Genomic DNA, 14,079 nt, shown 5'->3' with positions numbered 1-14,079 from the left:
ACTGATCAAGATATACCCAACCTACTGTATTATACATTACACTAACTTGGTATACATCGAATCTCTATATTTTTGTACAGTCTGTTGAACGTTACTGTAGAGAACGCAAGTTGCACCAAAATCGAGCACGATGGTCATCGCTACAGGTGATAAATGCTGGCAGTGATGGAGAATGAACGATGCATCGAATCGGATACGAATGCCCTACAAATTAAAACTAGACAACTAAACAGCAAACAAACAAAACCTAATAATTCGCACCTGACGAAAGAGGGTTCGCTTTTTCGGCGGTTCTTGAGTCCCAACTGTGCACACAGGAGGTCTTCTCGTCAGGCATGATTACTATGACAAGACAATACATTTCACTACCAATACACATCAAGTAAGTAGCATACCCCAGTCTTCAGTGTGATTAAATACAGCTTGAGACCTGCAGTGACTCTGCATAGCATCCTTATAGCTGTTAATTATTCGACCTGACAAACAACGACGACTCAAAAAATGCATACAACTCAGACAACCACAACCCGACCAGTAGAAATTTCCCACAGATTAGCCAACGAGTCCTTCCCACACGTCAGCAAGTACTAAAATTAAACAAACCATCATCACATCTCTATTCAAAATTGATATTAAAGTTTGCACCTTGGAATTTTTTGAAAATGCAACCGAAGATACCTGAGACATTGAATAGTTACATGACAATGACAACAAATGTAGTATACAGAGACTCCCACCTCAGTAGTACCATGTGAATTTGGAAACACATTAACACACCGATTGCTGACACCATCCCATAGTTTCACCGAGCCATCCTTGCTCGATGTTGCATACAGTTTGCCAGTTGGAGTATACTTTACCTACGACCAAAATGTCCGAATGAATAGTGAATATACACATAAGCTGTAACAATACCGATGTAATTGGTCCGGTGTGTTGATCTCTGGGATTTGATGATACAAAACATTGCAGTGAGTTTACGTCATACAAACGAACTGTAGAATCAAGACAATTGGCTATACAGTATGTATGTCATTATGGCATACTTTCACACGTACTAGTTGACTGTTCGGTGCCAACTACCAAAAAATCGCCACTTGGATGAAATGCCATACATCGGACTGGAACTACTTCCTAGTATTCAAACATGACATGACCCATCATACAAGCAGCAACAAACATTGTACTTGAATAAATCTAAATGCTCTCTTCACTGACGGTTTCGTAAACTCAAAAAACTTGATTGTGCAGTCGTCACTCCCGGATGCTATGAATGGAGCCATGGGATGGAACTCAATGCAAGTAACAGACTATAATATACAGTGATTAAACAGATATTGAGTCGATAAGAGATCGGTTACCTCCATATGGTCATACAATGTCCGAACAATTGGGTACAAATCGTGCTGTGCTCCCTGACTACCTTTTGCAACAGCACGCTCAACATCAATAATCTAAAATTAATCTCAAAATTACTATTAAACAAAACAAGACATAGAGATCAGACTTGACCTTGATTGATGTATCATAGGAACCAGTTGCAGCCAAACGACCTGTACATGATATGATCTATGATCTCACGACATATCACGAACATGGACAGTGTGGTGACACCATACCATCTGGACTGAAAGTTGCAGCTGTGCACTGTCCCTTGTGAGGAATAATTGATATAGTCTCGTAGTCGCAAATCGGTGGTACATTCAGTGAGCTGTCGTGCCCAAATTCCAAATCTATACCACTGGTAGAAGGTGTTGGTAATGATGAAGAGCTAACATTACCATAACCACCTACACAAAACCAACATATCACCAGTAAGGGTGTGTGTGTGTGTGGTGTATAGTGTGCGTGTGTGTGTGTGTGTGTGTGTGTGTGTGTGTGTGTGTGTGTGTGTGTGTGTGTGTGTTGGAGAGACAATGTGAAAATAAGATCTAAAAGAATTATGCCTGCTCAATGATTCGTGGCACACAAGGGCAACATTACGAACAAAATAGAGACATAAATGTATCAGTTTACTGTAGACAATGCTTAGGAACTTTGTCCCCTTATGACTGGAATAGTGTGACCAGCTACGGCTACAATGGGCAGTAGCAGTAGTGTGTGTGTGTGTGTGTGTGTGTGTGTGTGTGTGTGTGTGTGTGTGTGTGTGTGTGTGTGTGTGTGTGTGTGTGTGTGTGTGTGTGTGTGTGTGTGTGTCTAGACACACCTATGTTAAAGTACAGCAAAAATTACACTCATGAAGTGCTCTACTACTGCATTCTAAATGCTAATGTGACACTCATGAAGTGCTCTACTACTACATTCTAAATGCTAATCATAAATGTGTGTGTGTGTGTGTGTGTGTGTGTGTGTGTGTGTGTGTGTGTGTGTGTGTGTGTGTGTGTGAAAATGGAATAAAATCAAGAATTCAGATAATTTAGAACGAGGGTATGAGGCCCTATTGCTATGACAATACAGAGACAACGATTGCAATGGCTGGGCCATCTGCTGCGCATAAGTGACAATCGTCCCCAAAAATAACTACTTCGCAGCAGACTTAGTGCAACAAGACCAATACAGGGGCCTAAACAGAGATGGATAGATGTTGACACAAGAGACCTAAGGTCATTACGTATCAGTCTTGGTGATGCTTGGAGAAGCGCTATTACGTTGCGTCACCTAAACGCATAGTGGGTATGATGGAATCAAGATCAAAGTGTGTGTGCGTGTGCGTGCGTATGTGTGTGTGTGTGTGTGGTGTGGTGTGGTGTGTGTGTGTGTGTGTGTGTGTGTGTGTGTGTGTGTGTGTGTGTCCGTCCGTCCGTCCGTCCGTCCGTCCGTCCGTCCGTCCGTCTGTCTGTCTTGTCTCCGCGTGCAATAGACGGGTTACCCTACTGTGCATGCTTAACTTTCCTTACTTTCTCCTTCAGCTTTTTGTCCCAAACTAACTATATGTGCCAGACGAGACGATGGAGCGCACGTCGTGAGACTTCCAGCTACTGTTTTCACGAGACTTGACGCAACGTTCTCGTATCCATCGTATCGCAGCTGACTGCATGAAATGTACGTTTCAGACTATTGCATCCGTACATATTGGTGTCTAGAAACACACTTTTACCTGATTATTAGCTTGTACAACGCCTCCCTGTCTTTCACGGCTGCAGCCATATGGAATTAGATTGAAATCAATCGCGCGATGGAAGCGAGGCTTTCGACGAATTCGGTGCTGCGAGTGTGTGACCAGGAATTGAAGTTCATAGTGAGCAACTGGTATTCTTAGTATAACAATAATAATTTTTTAATAATAATGACAATGGTAGTATATATGTTGTTTAATCGTACATTCCATGAGACTAGATACAGTAGACCTAGGGTACAACTCTAGAAAGAAATGCAATTAACTGACTGTAACAAAATGTCAGGAGACTATATGTAAAGTGTTGAAGTTATGTCCCCAATAAATTATTGCCTATCGTAGCGAGGCTGGGTCGCACAACAGAAAGGGGCGTGGTCCTATATGACTAGCTCTTGGTGTGTGTGTGTGTGTGTGTGTGTGTGTGTGTGTGTGTGTGTGTGTGTGTGTGTGTGTGTGTGTGTGTGTGTGTGTGTGTGTGTGTATAAACTTAAACTAAATTTAAGGTTGTGTGTTAAACCAAGACTGTCATTGAGGAGTTTCTGTGGTCTGGTGAACTTAGCTGCAGCTGGTCATTGTATTGACAACATGTTCAGTGCTTTTCTGGTTTTTGGGGTGTGCTGTTTCAGAGTTTGTGCTCACTGTAATGCCGTCAATCTATATCGATCAGGCTAGTCATATGGACTGTATAGAATATGTGTACCCTAGTGGGCTTACATGCAAGCACCCAGATGGGGTAAAGACCCCAAACACCATCATGGAAGTGAATAACAACACACACAAATAATGTTTCATACGTTAGTGATCGAAGTACAGTGCCAAAAGGGCAAGAAACGTCTAGTCAGTAATTATCGTATTTTCGCAAATAGTGCCCCATGCTCAAATAATGCCCCACGGTGACCCTATAACAAAATAATATTGCCCCAAGCTCAATTGGTGCCTCACTGGGGTAGTATACAAAGCCAGTTATATGCATGCATGTCTATCAATGTGTAGTACATTTCAGATGAAATGAACACCCAGATAGAACAACTGACTGACTGACGATGAAGATTCAATTATGTATGCAACAGACCAGGAACACGACTCACATGAAAGCAATTGTAGCCAGGATACATACCAGTAAGACTATAAGATTAGATTAGTTAGACTAGTTTGTTCATGTTGTGTTGTAGTGTGATGGTATGCAAACGAACAATGCAACAGTCTTTGTGCTTGCAAAATAATAATGGCCCATGCTCAAATTATGCCCCGTGTTCAAATAATGCTTCATGTTAATTTCAAGACTATGAAAAATAGTGCCCAGATGAAGGAAATACAGTACTTCTAGTGTCCTTTTTTGTTCAATTCTAATTAAATTTAATTGTCACTACTGTGAGTGATAATTAAGTAACAAGGTTTTAAGCTCTCGCAATTGCTTTTTAATATGGTGTGCAAATTATTGCATATTTTATTTGCAGCTAGATTCAGCAATATCACAAACAAGTAAACAGCTAAGAAATATTTGACAAGAGGATGCAAGAAATCAATAATTGATACTAGCGGAAACTAGACATTAAAGTTTGGTCATTTCTGCTAATCTTGGTCTTCACGGAAGAAAGATGTAGGATACTTTGTTTCATCCCAATTTGTCTCTCCAGACGGTAGAATACCTCATGTCACCTGACAGACTTTACAATCATCCTCATTATCAGGGTTTCTCACTCCAGCAACTGGCTGCCAAGCAAGGATCTGATGATCACCCCATTTGACATCTACCGTGTCCGGCTTCTGATCACATTCTTGCCTATTCTTCCATCTGTATCTATCACACTCAAGGTCTTTCTCCAAGCTCTCAATATTGCTGTCCTTTCCTGTGCAAAGCTCAACACGAGCTATCTTGCTCACCATGTTTACAAGAGGCATTATGTCACACTGGAGCCCTCGAAATTTCTCACTGGCCAGACTGAACATCTGTAGAGAGTCATGAGGGTACGTACACGCAAAGCAACGCGAATCTGGGGAGTTTCTGAGCCTCGGGACCTCACATCGTGCAGCTGTGGAACTGGACAGACCAAATATGGCTGTTTTATGAAGTTTGAGACAGAAACTGTTGACATTTTGATAAGTATGAGCCCAGAAGTTGTGCAAAGTACTAACTTACACTCCTTCATGTCATTCAAAGTTCTGGACTGGTGCTGTACTTTACAATGTCAATAGAGTAAGTAGAAACTTCAACTTCTCTGCCATCATTTATATGTGCAGGTTTTATTGCATCATCGACTGCTGTTGTGATTGCCTGTTTCACCGCTAAGACAACCAACATCAGCTTCACTACATGCGTGCATGGACACTTCACCTCGTGTCAGTCTCTTCTTGTCTGCTAAGATAAAGCGCTTAACACCTTCCTTGGCCAGTTGTACAGCAATTTGGTATCCACGGCTTGCCATATCAACAATACAAACCACTTCTGAACTTCGATGCTGGGCCACTGGACATTCCGGTAGGTGATGCACCTAAATCTCCAGAGATGACTGCTCGGTTGAAACATGACTGCATGGTTGGTTTGATGAGTACAGTGCATAGAGGGATTCTGTTTTGACTGCATCTTTCTGTTCGCTGACAAAAGCTGCAAACTGTGGAGCAATGCTCCTTTCCGTGATACTCATAGCCAACTGTTCTAGCTGCTCAAATGGAGGCATGCATTGAAAACGAATATACACTGCACGTACACTGTTGTCAATACTGGATCCTTGTTTTGCAAAGTAGAATTGATACACGGTTCCATCGTCTTGTATTCTAACGTCCAGCAGACTAGATTTTGGTGCAGCTCGTATAGAAGCTAGGAAATCAATTTGCAGGAAAGCTGCAACTAGACTTCCGTCATCCTCATCTACTGGCTCTGGTTGAGATACTTCACTAAGTTCTTGCGATTTTTCGTCCCACTGCTTTGGAATACTTGTTCCAGGTCCGCTCTCTTTGGTGTAGGTCTTGTTGTGCAGAATTTGGAGAGTTGGCATTGCTGGCGTGGCTATCCTCAATGTTGGTAGACCTCCTATACTGATGGCTGCTGATACTGGTTTCTAAACAGCACATCAGCCATATTTATAGCTAGGCAAGCTCTCCCTTCGGTTGTAGACAGCTTTTTATCATCGCGAGGGCAGCAATTGTTGGCAGATGCAGAAACAGCGACAGCTGCCTTGCATGATCTCATTAAGAAGGATCTGATCAGGCGGAATACGTAAGGAAAAATGCAATGGTATCCAGTGCTGGCTTTTTGTTCTCTAGAAAGTCTTCTTTAGAAATTCCGTGTAGGTTACAGACTATTGCGATGTTGGAGTCTAAGATCAATAACGGCGACGTGCAGTCTGGCAATGACGTTTGATCTGCTTTCCGTCATTTTGAAAACTCGAAACCGAAACTCGTTGACTTTGTCGTTGATCATGAGGTTGCAGTTAGCCGTCCAAAACGTAGTACATACTTGGAGAGCCTGGGAAACAAAAGTGCTACGAAAGAACTGTTCGGACACGAAAATGGTCACACCAGTGACACTGTCCGGGCTTTCACCTATCTAGCCCACCCACATACAGGTGGTGAGATTGTGAGTGCCACGAAGAGATCTGACCATTTGTAAGACTAGGTACTGCTTCACTAGTGGTCGCATCATTCAATTCACGTAGCCTTTGTTCCAGGAACCCAGCGATATGGCCCTGACCCTCTACTCGTTTGAGAATGGATCAGAACTTGCTACAAGTCGTCCTTGTCGACCCTTTGCGCGGAAGGTATTCCATCAGAAGACGCCTGGAAATTTCGTGTAGTGTCAATCCCGGCTTATTTAGTATTAGAACTTCTTCTCTAGTTAGTTAGAAGATTATGTTGGTATAACTTATTCAACAGCTGAGTCCCATTGAGTGCTCAGACAACGTACTCAAAAGCGAGGACGCAGTAGTTGCTCCCACTCCTCAGTCACTCCGCTTCCATCCATGTTTTTGTCAAGTCTAGCTGTGTTCTAGACTATCTAGACTCTAGAGCTAGACTGACCAAACTGGAAATTTCAATATTGTTCGATTACGTCGATGATGTCACTATATTCTAATTGGGATGCTTGATAATTATTTAGTCCGAGCTACCCAAATTTTTTTCGAAATGATGTACTTGACATTAATTAATATACGTACTACATATACAGATAAGGCCAGTGTGTGTCACATGGTTTGGACGTGAGTTGTTTGTATACGTGTACTGTTTTTTGCTCACCTAGTGCAACGCAAATGTGAATGAAATGCAATTTGTGACCGCTATAAACGTAACATCAGGTACGGGCACTTTTCGTTAATTCTACTCTAGTACAGACGAGTTTGCAACATCGTCTCTGTTTTACGGCTAGACTTAGATTTTCCTGCTTGAGGGGTGTAATCCGGGCTATTTCGCTGACTCGTCGGTATCTAGATACAGGAAACAACCTGTTCCTGATGTGGTCGGCAGCTCAACAGCGGCGATTGGCGCTGGAGAAGCAGATTCTAGACAAGAACTTTCAAAATATCAGGTGGCGCAACCCTACGAGAAAAGGAGCTACTCAAGTGGAGATAGACTTCAGTACCAACGTCGGAGGACGTTACACACTGCGCTTATACGTGCCAGATGACTGGCCCAACTCTTGTCCAGATTTGACAATTGCTTTCTCGTCAAAGCCAATAAGAAAGCGAAACGGAGACGCAATGCCGACGACAAGCGGACAATTCCACACTCTGAATTAACTACTTGGATGGGTGTCTCTGTATTTGCCACTTTAAGCCATCAACTTGGGATGCTAACAATACAATGTACCTGGTTTTCCTCAAGGGGCGACTGTGGTTAGAAGCGTTTGAAAATCATCTCAAATCTGGTTATGCCATTGATCATTATCTGAAACATATGTAACTGACTTTATTAGCCAGGTGGTTTAATGCTAGAGCAACCACATGTTACGCTGTTGTGCACAATCGTTGTATAGTCTGTGTGTCTACATAGTTACATTTAGATCACTAAACTTTTAGTTTGATGGCTACAAAGTACGCAGTTGTTCGAGATCCCTTCTTGAAACTTTTAGCCTTGCCTTGACCTCCAGCTATAGATATATACTAGGACTCAACTGAGAGCATAAAATGCTTCTTTTGCTGTCTGCGTTGAGTGACGTTTTTTGGTGACCCTCCTTGTCCATGGTACACTTGCACTTGCTGTTTTCCAGGGAAGTCCGGTGGGGAAAGCCAATGGTGGACATAATCTGCTGAACTCCTTTTTGATCTGGAAAGCAGACATCAGAGGCCTCCTGGTGATATTGCGTGACCTGGAGACCGTCCCTGTTGAGTGGTCTTTGGAGTATTCTCAGAAAGTCAAAATGTTGTGGTATCTCGCTCCAATGGCCAGTCAGTGCTGACGTAGAGTTCGTTCCTGTCACACTGCTAGCTCTTGCAGAGTCCGTTAGTGTACGCATCTGTCTGGAGACTTTGGAAGGGCGATAGGGACCGGCTGCTGACAGGACTTTCACCTCTGTCATTTCAGCTGGACTTTGATATAGAGCCCAGATTCTGACGAAGGCAATGAGCAGCCACAAGAGTCTTACCATCAGACAAGCATCTGATATAATATACCCTAGAGTAGCTAGACTCCAGTCGTGAAGCACGAGTCACTGTGTCCAGTTCATCTGTCCCCCATTGTCCAACTTCGCATAATTCTTGCTCACTCCACGACGCCTTATTGGGATCACTAGCAGGAATCGCTAGCTGCACCAGAACGTTGCCGCTATGAGTCCGTGGAGACTGCCTTTCACCGTACCTTTTGAACTACCCAGTCGCGAGTCCGGCGCCAGGATGTCTCTCCAGCTGTTGCAGCATTCTGTAGGATGACTTCGTGCTCGGACGCATACAAGCGGACGGTCGCTCTAAAGGACATGACTCCACTATCATGAATGGGGCAGCAGAGAAACTGAAGTTGTCCTGTAGCACTCCCATTGGTGGCGAGGTTAGCCGGAAACAGGAAAACTGATCCAATTTCAACCTGCAAATCTCAAGGCATCAGAAGTATTGTTAGAAAGCATCAGCAGCGAATACGGTATAAACACTCTAAAAAAGCACATGCAGCCTTCACAGTTTCAGCTAAACAACAAAGTACTCAATTAATTTGATTACATGGGATAATTATTTTCGCCAGGAAAGTTATTACTGGGCTTTCTCGTTTCTATTAGAGTTGTTCATTTCAGCATGAATAGTAGAAGCGAGAGAACGGGCGGTCTAAGGTGCAACAAAGTTTTAGTGCAACAAATCAGCCATTCAATTAAGGCAGTTGTATCCGCAAAGACCAACTGCACACTGAATCTCAACAACAATATACCGTTGTGGTGCAGCTTGTTCTAGGTCCAGGTGAATTAAGGTACGTAGTCGTCGCTCTCCAGTGCTATTTTCTCAAAACACTCAGTACCTCGCCAAGTGTTGGCGCGTCTTCACGCAGCAGTACGGATTATATCACGGTGAGTGGCTTTCTCACCACAGTCTAGGGTTGGCCCATCCACGTAGTGGGGACCAGGAGACAGTGTGGAACCATGCATGCACAGGGCCGAGTACGGTTTCAGACGCTTCATCATTTTCATTGCAAACATAGATAGAAAAAGGTAAAGCAGGATGTCGAGTACAACTTCCTGTGCCCCAGTGGGTCTTGGCTGTTCTCTTTTTCAAGGGAAAGAGACGCAGTCTTGTCAACTTTGCTTTTGATGCAAGGATCTTATGAGATTGTAGATGATACAGCCCCTTACAGATCTCAAGTGTCTTGATCAAATTATGAATGATGGAGCTAAAACTATAACGAAACCTTGCATATTGTCAAAGTACCAAGTTATCCAGAACAAATGAGACGGATGATGGTAACACATTGATGTATTTGAAAACCGGAAACAAGAGTCTATGTAACACAACCCTTACCTAGTCAATCAATGGATCTTCAAGAGGTCAATCCTTTCCACCATGGTAACATTTCACCTCCTGAACTCCAATCACAGACAAAAGACCGTTGATTCACTAAGTCAGGGAAATCATTAATTAATATGTGGGAAAACCAATTAGACAAGTGCCACCAGACTTTTCAACGTCTAAAGCAAGCACTAAACAGGCAATTAGCACGCGAAATTGATGCAATTAAGTATTATCACTATCCAGTTTGCAGTCAAAATGCCCAATCTAGGTGATGTCGCCTGCAGGTTGGTGTTTCCAGAAGAGCAAATTGACGTCCTGCAATTACACAGCAGGATCCCTAAAAGAAAGCCATTCATTTAAAATTGAAAGAGTATTGCTTGAATCTGATGCTTGCATAGACCTTGTCATACAGACTGTGAAACAGCAAGTCAAGACAACTGTACTTATCCCTTTAAGTTCCTACTACTATATAATGGGCCTTCTCATGACTTTCCTATATGGAAGACCTCAATGAACAAAATCTTGATCAAGGACCTCAAACTATCCTAAATCTCACAGAAGAGAACCACCAATTAATGTGATTTTCAAGATTCTTAATTATCAGTGACTCCTTGATCATTATATTGTTTTCTGATATACCTACTGGTAGATTGGAACAGACAGTTTTGCAGCTGCTTGATGCTCTCGTTCTTTGGCTGTACGGTCAGCACCTATACAATGTGGCATGTTGCTTTGTACGTATCAAAGAAAATTTGTTTATTATGGCAGTGTTATGACTGATGACTGTTGTCTGTGTCATTGTGCTGAAGAAACTCCAGAAGGCGGAAGAAATATAGCTGTTGTACACTGTACTACTGTATCAATAATTAGGCTTTACTCTTAGTCATCCAGTAGTTATTGACTGTAATCTCATGCTAACTTGCAACATCTAAGTTGATCTATTGCGGTCAACGTACGCAACATTTTCATTGAATTTTATGATTAATTCAAACAAACACACAAACATGGCTCTCATGTCGCACTGCAAGCACAGAATCATAAATTTAGTATGCCGTTTATTCTGGCTACACAATGAAGTTCTACGATGTCCAGAAAAAGACAGTGTCAGAAGACTGCTCTTGGGTCATCCGTTGAACCTTGCCAGCATGTTGCCTATTTTCATGCAATTTGGGTGGGTTGAAAGCTGACTGGGTACCAGCGCAGAGTAGCCATCTTGTCAAACCTATCAAACCTCCTTCTGGGTAGGACGTGCAATGCATAAATTCCTGCTCTCTCTCCGCTTGGCCCATCCATAGAACTCACAAGTCAGTTCACTTTCAAGGCTGGAAATCCCACTTGGTTTACCATGGCACAGCTCTACTAGCGACAGCTTGACTGCTTCATCAGGCGTCACTTGCATGGTACCGTAGACGCATGCAAGACATGCAAATGAACCTGGGTGGACCCTGGGTACCTCATCTCCAGCAGCTCTTGTGCTGCATTTACCTAAATGGTGGTTGTCCCCAGCTCAAGAGACAGCGTGTTGATATAGTAACGACTTTGCACCCTATCAGTAGCGGCAATGATGAGGTCACACAATCGCAGACTGTCTTTCATTGCTGGGTAGTTGTCGTGAGTGCATGGTCTCGTTGATGTCAAGTTCAAACGTCTTGATAGAATTAATAAGTCTCTCTTGTTGAGCAACAAATCCTGTAAGGCAATGGTCTTCAGACGCACAATATCGCTTAATTAAACCAGACGCATGTCTAGATATGTCGTTCAATTCTAAATGATCATATAATCAACTAGAACGAGTTTTCCATGCAACTCTAGCCTTGGCAAGCTTGACAACTACTTGGGAACCACCACTGCCCAACCCAATGATGCCTACCAATGTTGGATGTCGGTTTCAAGGATACTGCGAGAGTGGAAAAGCTTGGAAGTTGGTGGTGATATGATGGTAGTTTCAGTGGGCGTGGTTGTGTTGGGCGAAAAAAGGAAACAGAAAGACAAAAATCAAAGTCGTCTGACTCAGCAACACAACAATTCGTACGGCAGTGTTTGGTACAGACGGTACCAATTCTTTTGCAGCTTCCTGTCATTTCTCTGGTGCAAGTGGGTCTCTAGAGGGTCGTTGCTCGCCATGAGAAACTGCCAAGTGAAAGACAGTGTCCTTGGAAAGTAGAGTATGGGGCTGCAAACAGACGATCGCCACATCATTGAAATGAATAGTCTACCATGCTGCGCAACTCAGAAGAATAACCAAGAAACTGTAGCTGTTTGCCTATTATATTGCGTTCTATAGAAGGTTTACAATTTTCCGCATTCCCATTCGACTTCCCCGGGGACAAATTACTATTCGCTTTCGACAGGAAATGGAAACCAAGATGGAGTTCAAACATAATAGGTTCTTTCTATTTTTGCTAGGAAATGATAGCCTAGACCATAGGGAAGGGTGAGAGGAACAAAGCGCAATCTATTAATTACTATAATGATTCTGTAATGCGCAGAAATCAACTCTAGAATGCAACAGTTTACGTTCTAGCAGACCAGGAAGCTGATCTAGACCACGTTTCTATCTAAGTACTTTGGAGCTCCTCAACATGGATCAAAAAAGCCTTGCTGCGCCATGTCTGCTACCACTTTCTGATCAGGGTTACATTTGCCGGGCTTCAGCACATCAAGACGTCCTGTGCTCGGGTCAAACATCAGTTCTTTTCCCCTATTCGGGCTCTTCACCACCTCAAGTCGTCCTGACCTTGGGTCAAACGTCAGTTCTTGTCCCCCTTTCGGTCCTCTGGCGAGACATTCCATGAATTTCTCAATATCGTGCGAATCGCTCATTTTGCAACAAGAATGCAGTCAAACTGCTGCTACTGAAATCAAGAGATTTACATATGGGCACTTTCGGACTCTCACAACGTGATCCCTGTGTATTCTAGGGAATCCAGGCAAATCTACATCACCTCTGTGGGAAATGTGCTGCAAAGGTTTCAAGAGGAAGTTGTGCATTGGGCACTTTCAGCAGAAGGCTGCATGATGCTTCATGATGATGATGATGATGATGATGATGATGATGATGATGATGATGATGATGATGATGATGATGTTGATGATGATGATGACATATATATTTATACAGAGAACCACCTTCAGCATAGTCTGCTAGTCTACCAGCGACCCTGTTTACATCTGATAAGATACATAAAACATAAACACAACAAGAAATTTACTGGTAACTAATTACTAAACTGACTAAAGAATAACGACTTTAGTCTTATATTGTGAACGTAGTCTCTGAACACAAGACAGAGAGTTCAGTTTGACAGCTCCTCTGTATTGTAGAGAACGCTAGCTTGTATGACTCCATTCTTGGTATTTAATCACTTGAAGAGATCTCTCGCTTTGAAGTCTACTCAGAGGTCACTATCAGATATTTTGTATGTTAAATACCCCGAAGAGAAGGAGTGGCATATCCCCTAAGGGATTTGAAGACAGTGGCAACTAAATACCAATTATGTCGTACATTGTATTTGACAACCTTGAGTTGACTGAAGAGATGCATTGTATCTCTTGCAGGAACCGTACAGATAGTTCTGACAGCTTTCTTTTCAAGTTGCTCCGACCTCAGCAACTGAGATCTCTCACAGGCTCCCCAGGTAGTTGATCTGTAATCAAGATCTGGTTGTATATAGTTGCCTTGTAGAAAGTGTAACGGGCAGAACAAGGCATATGATGTCTGACCATATCTTCTCAGCACATCCAATTTACATGAAACCTTTTGACTATGTTATAAACATGCAATTGCCACTGGAGTTTGTCATCAAATGTTATTCCTAAAATATTTAGCAGATTGAGATGCTGATATACCCTGAAAGAAGAAATTTGTGCGGGAGAAAATTCGTGCGATTTTGTGCGATCACAAGCACATCGCAAAAAATATATTCCACATATATTTTTCCCTTGCGCATCATTTTATTGCGCATGGCTTTATTGTCGCAAAAATTAATTCTGCACAAGTAGTGATGTTTCTAGAGAGAGCACAATTTTTCTCCCGCACAAATT

At 42.6% G+C, this 14,079-nt stretch overlaps 2 protein-coding genes across 2 annotated transcripts; both read right to left on the bottom strand.

The window, feature by feature from the left end:
• Nucleotides 1–5: 5 nt before the first annotated feature.
• LOC134181986 (cleavage stimulation factor subunit 1-like) lies at nucleotides 6–3,183 on the bottom strand. The gene is made up of 14 exons (XM_062649292.1): nucleotides 3,098–3,183; nucleotides 2,898–3,031; nucleotides 1,620–1,790; nucleotides 1,513–1,553; nucleotides 1,362–1,454; nucleotides 1,188–1,310; nucleotides 1,059–1,134; nucleotides 916–995; nucleotides 738–860; nucleotides 646–678; nucleotides 533–587; nucleotides 396–476; nucleotides 262–342; nucleotides 6–204 (listed from the first exon to the last, which is right to left on the bottom strand). Exons 1-14 carry the CDS (start codon nucleotides 3,145–3,147, stop codon nucleotides 92–94), a joined length of 1,254 nt encoding a protein of 417 aa, XP_062505276.1. The 5' UTR covers nucleotides 3,148–3,183; the 3' UTR covers nucleotides 6–91.
• Nucleotides 3,184–5,607: 2,424 nt separating this feature from the next.
• Nucleotides 5,608–6,217, bottom strand: LOC134182477 (uncharacterized). The gene has a single exon (XM_062649879.1). It carries the CDS (start codon nucleotides 6,109–6,111, stop codon nucleotides 5,608–5,610), a length of 504 nt encoding a protein of 167 aa, XP_062505863.1. The 5' UTR covers nucleotides 6,112–6,217.
• Nucleotides 6,218–14,079: the final 7,862 nt, after the last annotated feature.

Source organism: Corticium candelabrum, chromosome 7 (assembly GCF_963422355.1).
Source record: "Corticium candelabrum chromosome 7, ooCorCand1.1, whole genome shotgun sequence".
In the NCBI taxonomy this organism is placed as follows: Eukaryota; Metazoa; Porifera; class Homoscleromorpha; order Homosclerophorida; family Plakinidae; genus Corticium; species Corticium candelabrum.
Note: the sequence above shows the minus strand (reverse complement) of the source record. Positions and strands in the feature narration are given on the sequence as shown.

What these genes read in the sequence shown, in the direction of transcription:
- LOC134181986 (XM_062649292.1), bottom strand. Translation starts at nt 3,147, where the DNA reads ATGGCTGCAGCCGTGAAAGACAGGGAGGCGTTGTACAAGCTAATAATC. An exon ending in TTGTACAAGCTAATAATCAG is followed by an intron (nt 3,032 to 3,097) that starts GTAAAAGTGTGT and finishes CATTTCATGCAG; the next exon opens with TCAGCTGCGATACGATGGAT. An exon ending in ACAAAAAGCTGAAGGAGAAA is followed by an intron (nt 1,791 to 2,897) that starts GTAAGGAAAGTT and finishes GGTTTTGTGTAG; the next exon opens with GTGGTTATGGTAATGTTAGC.
- LOC134182477 (XM_062649879.1), bottom strand. Translation starts at nt 6,111, where the DNA reads ATGCCAACTCTCCAAATTCTGCACAACAAGACCTACACCAAAGAGAGC.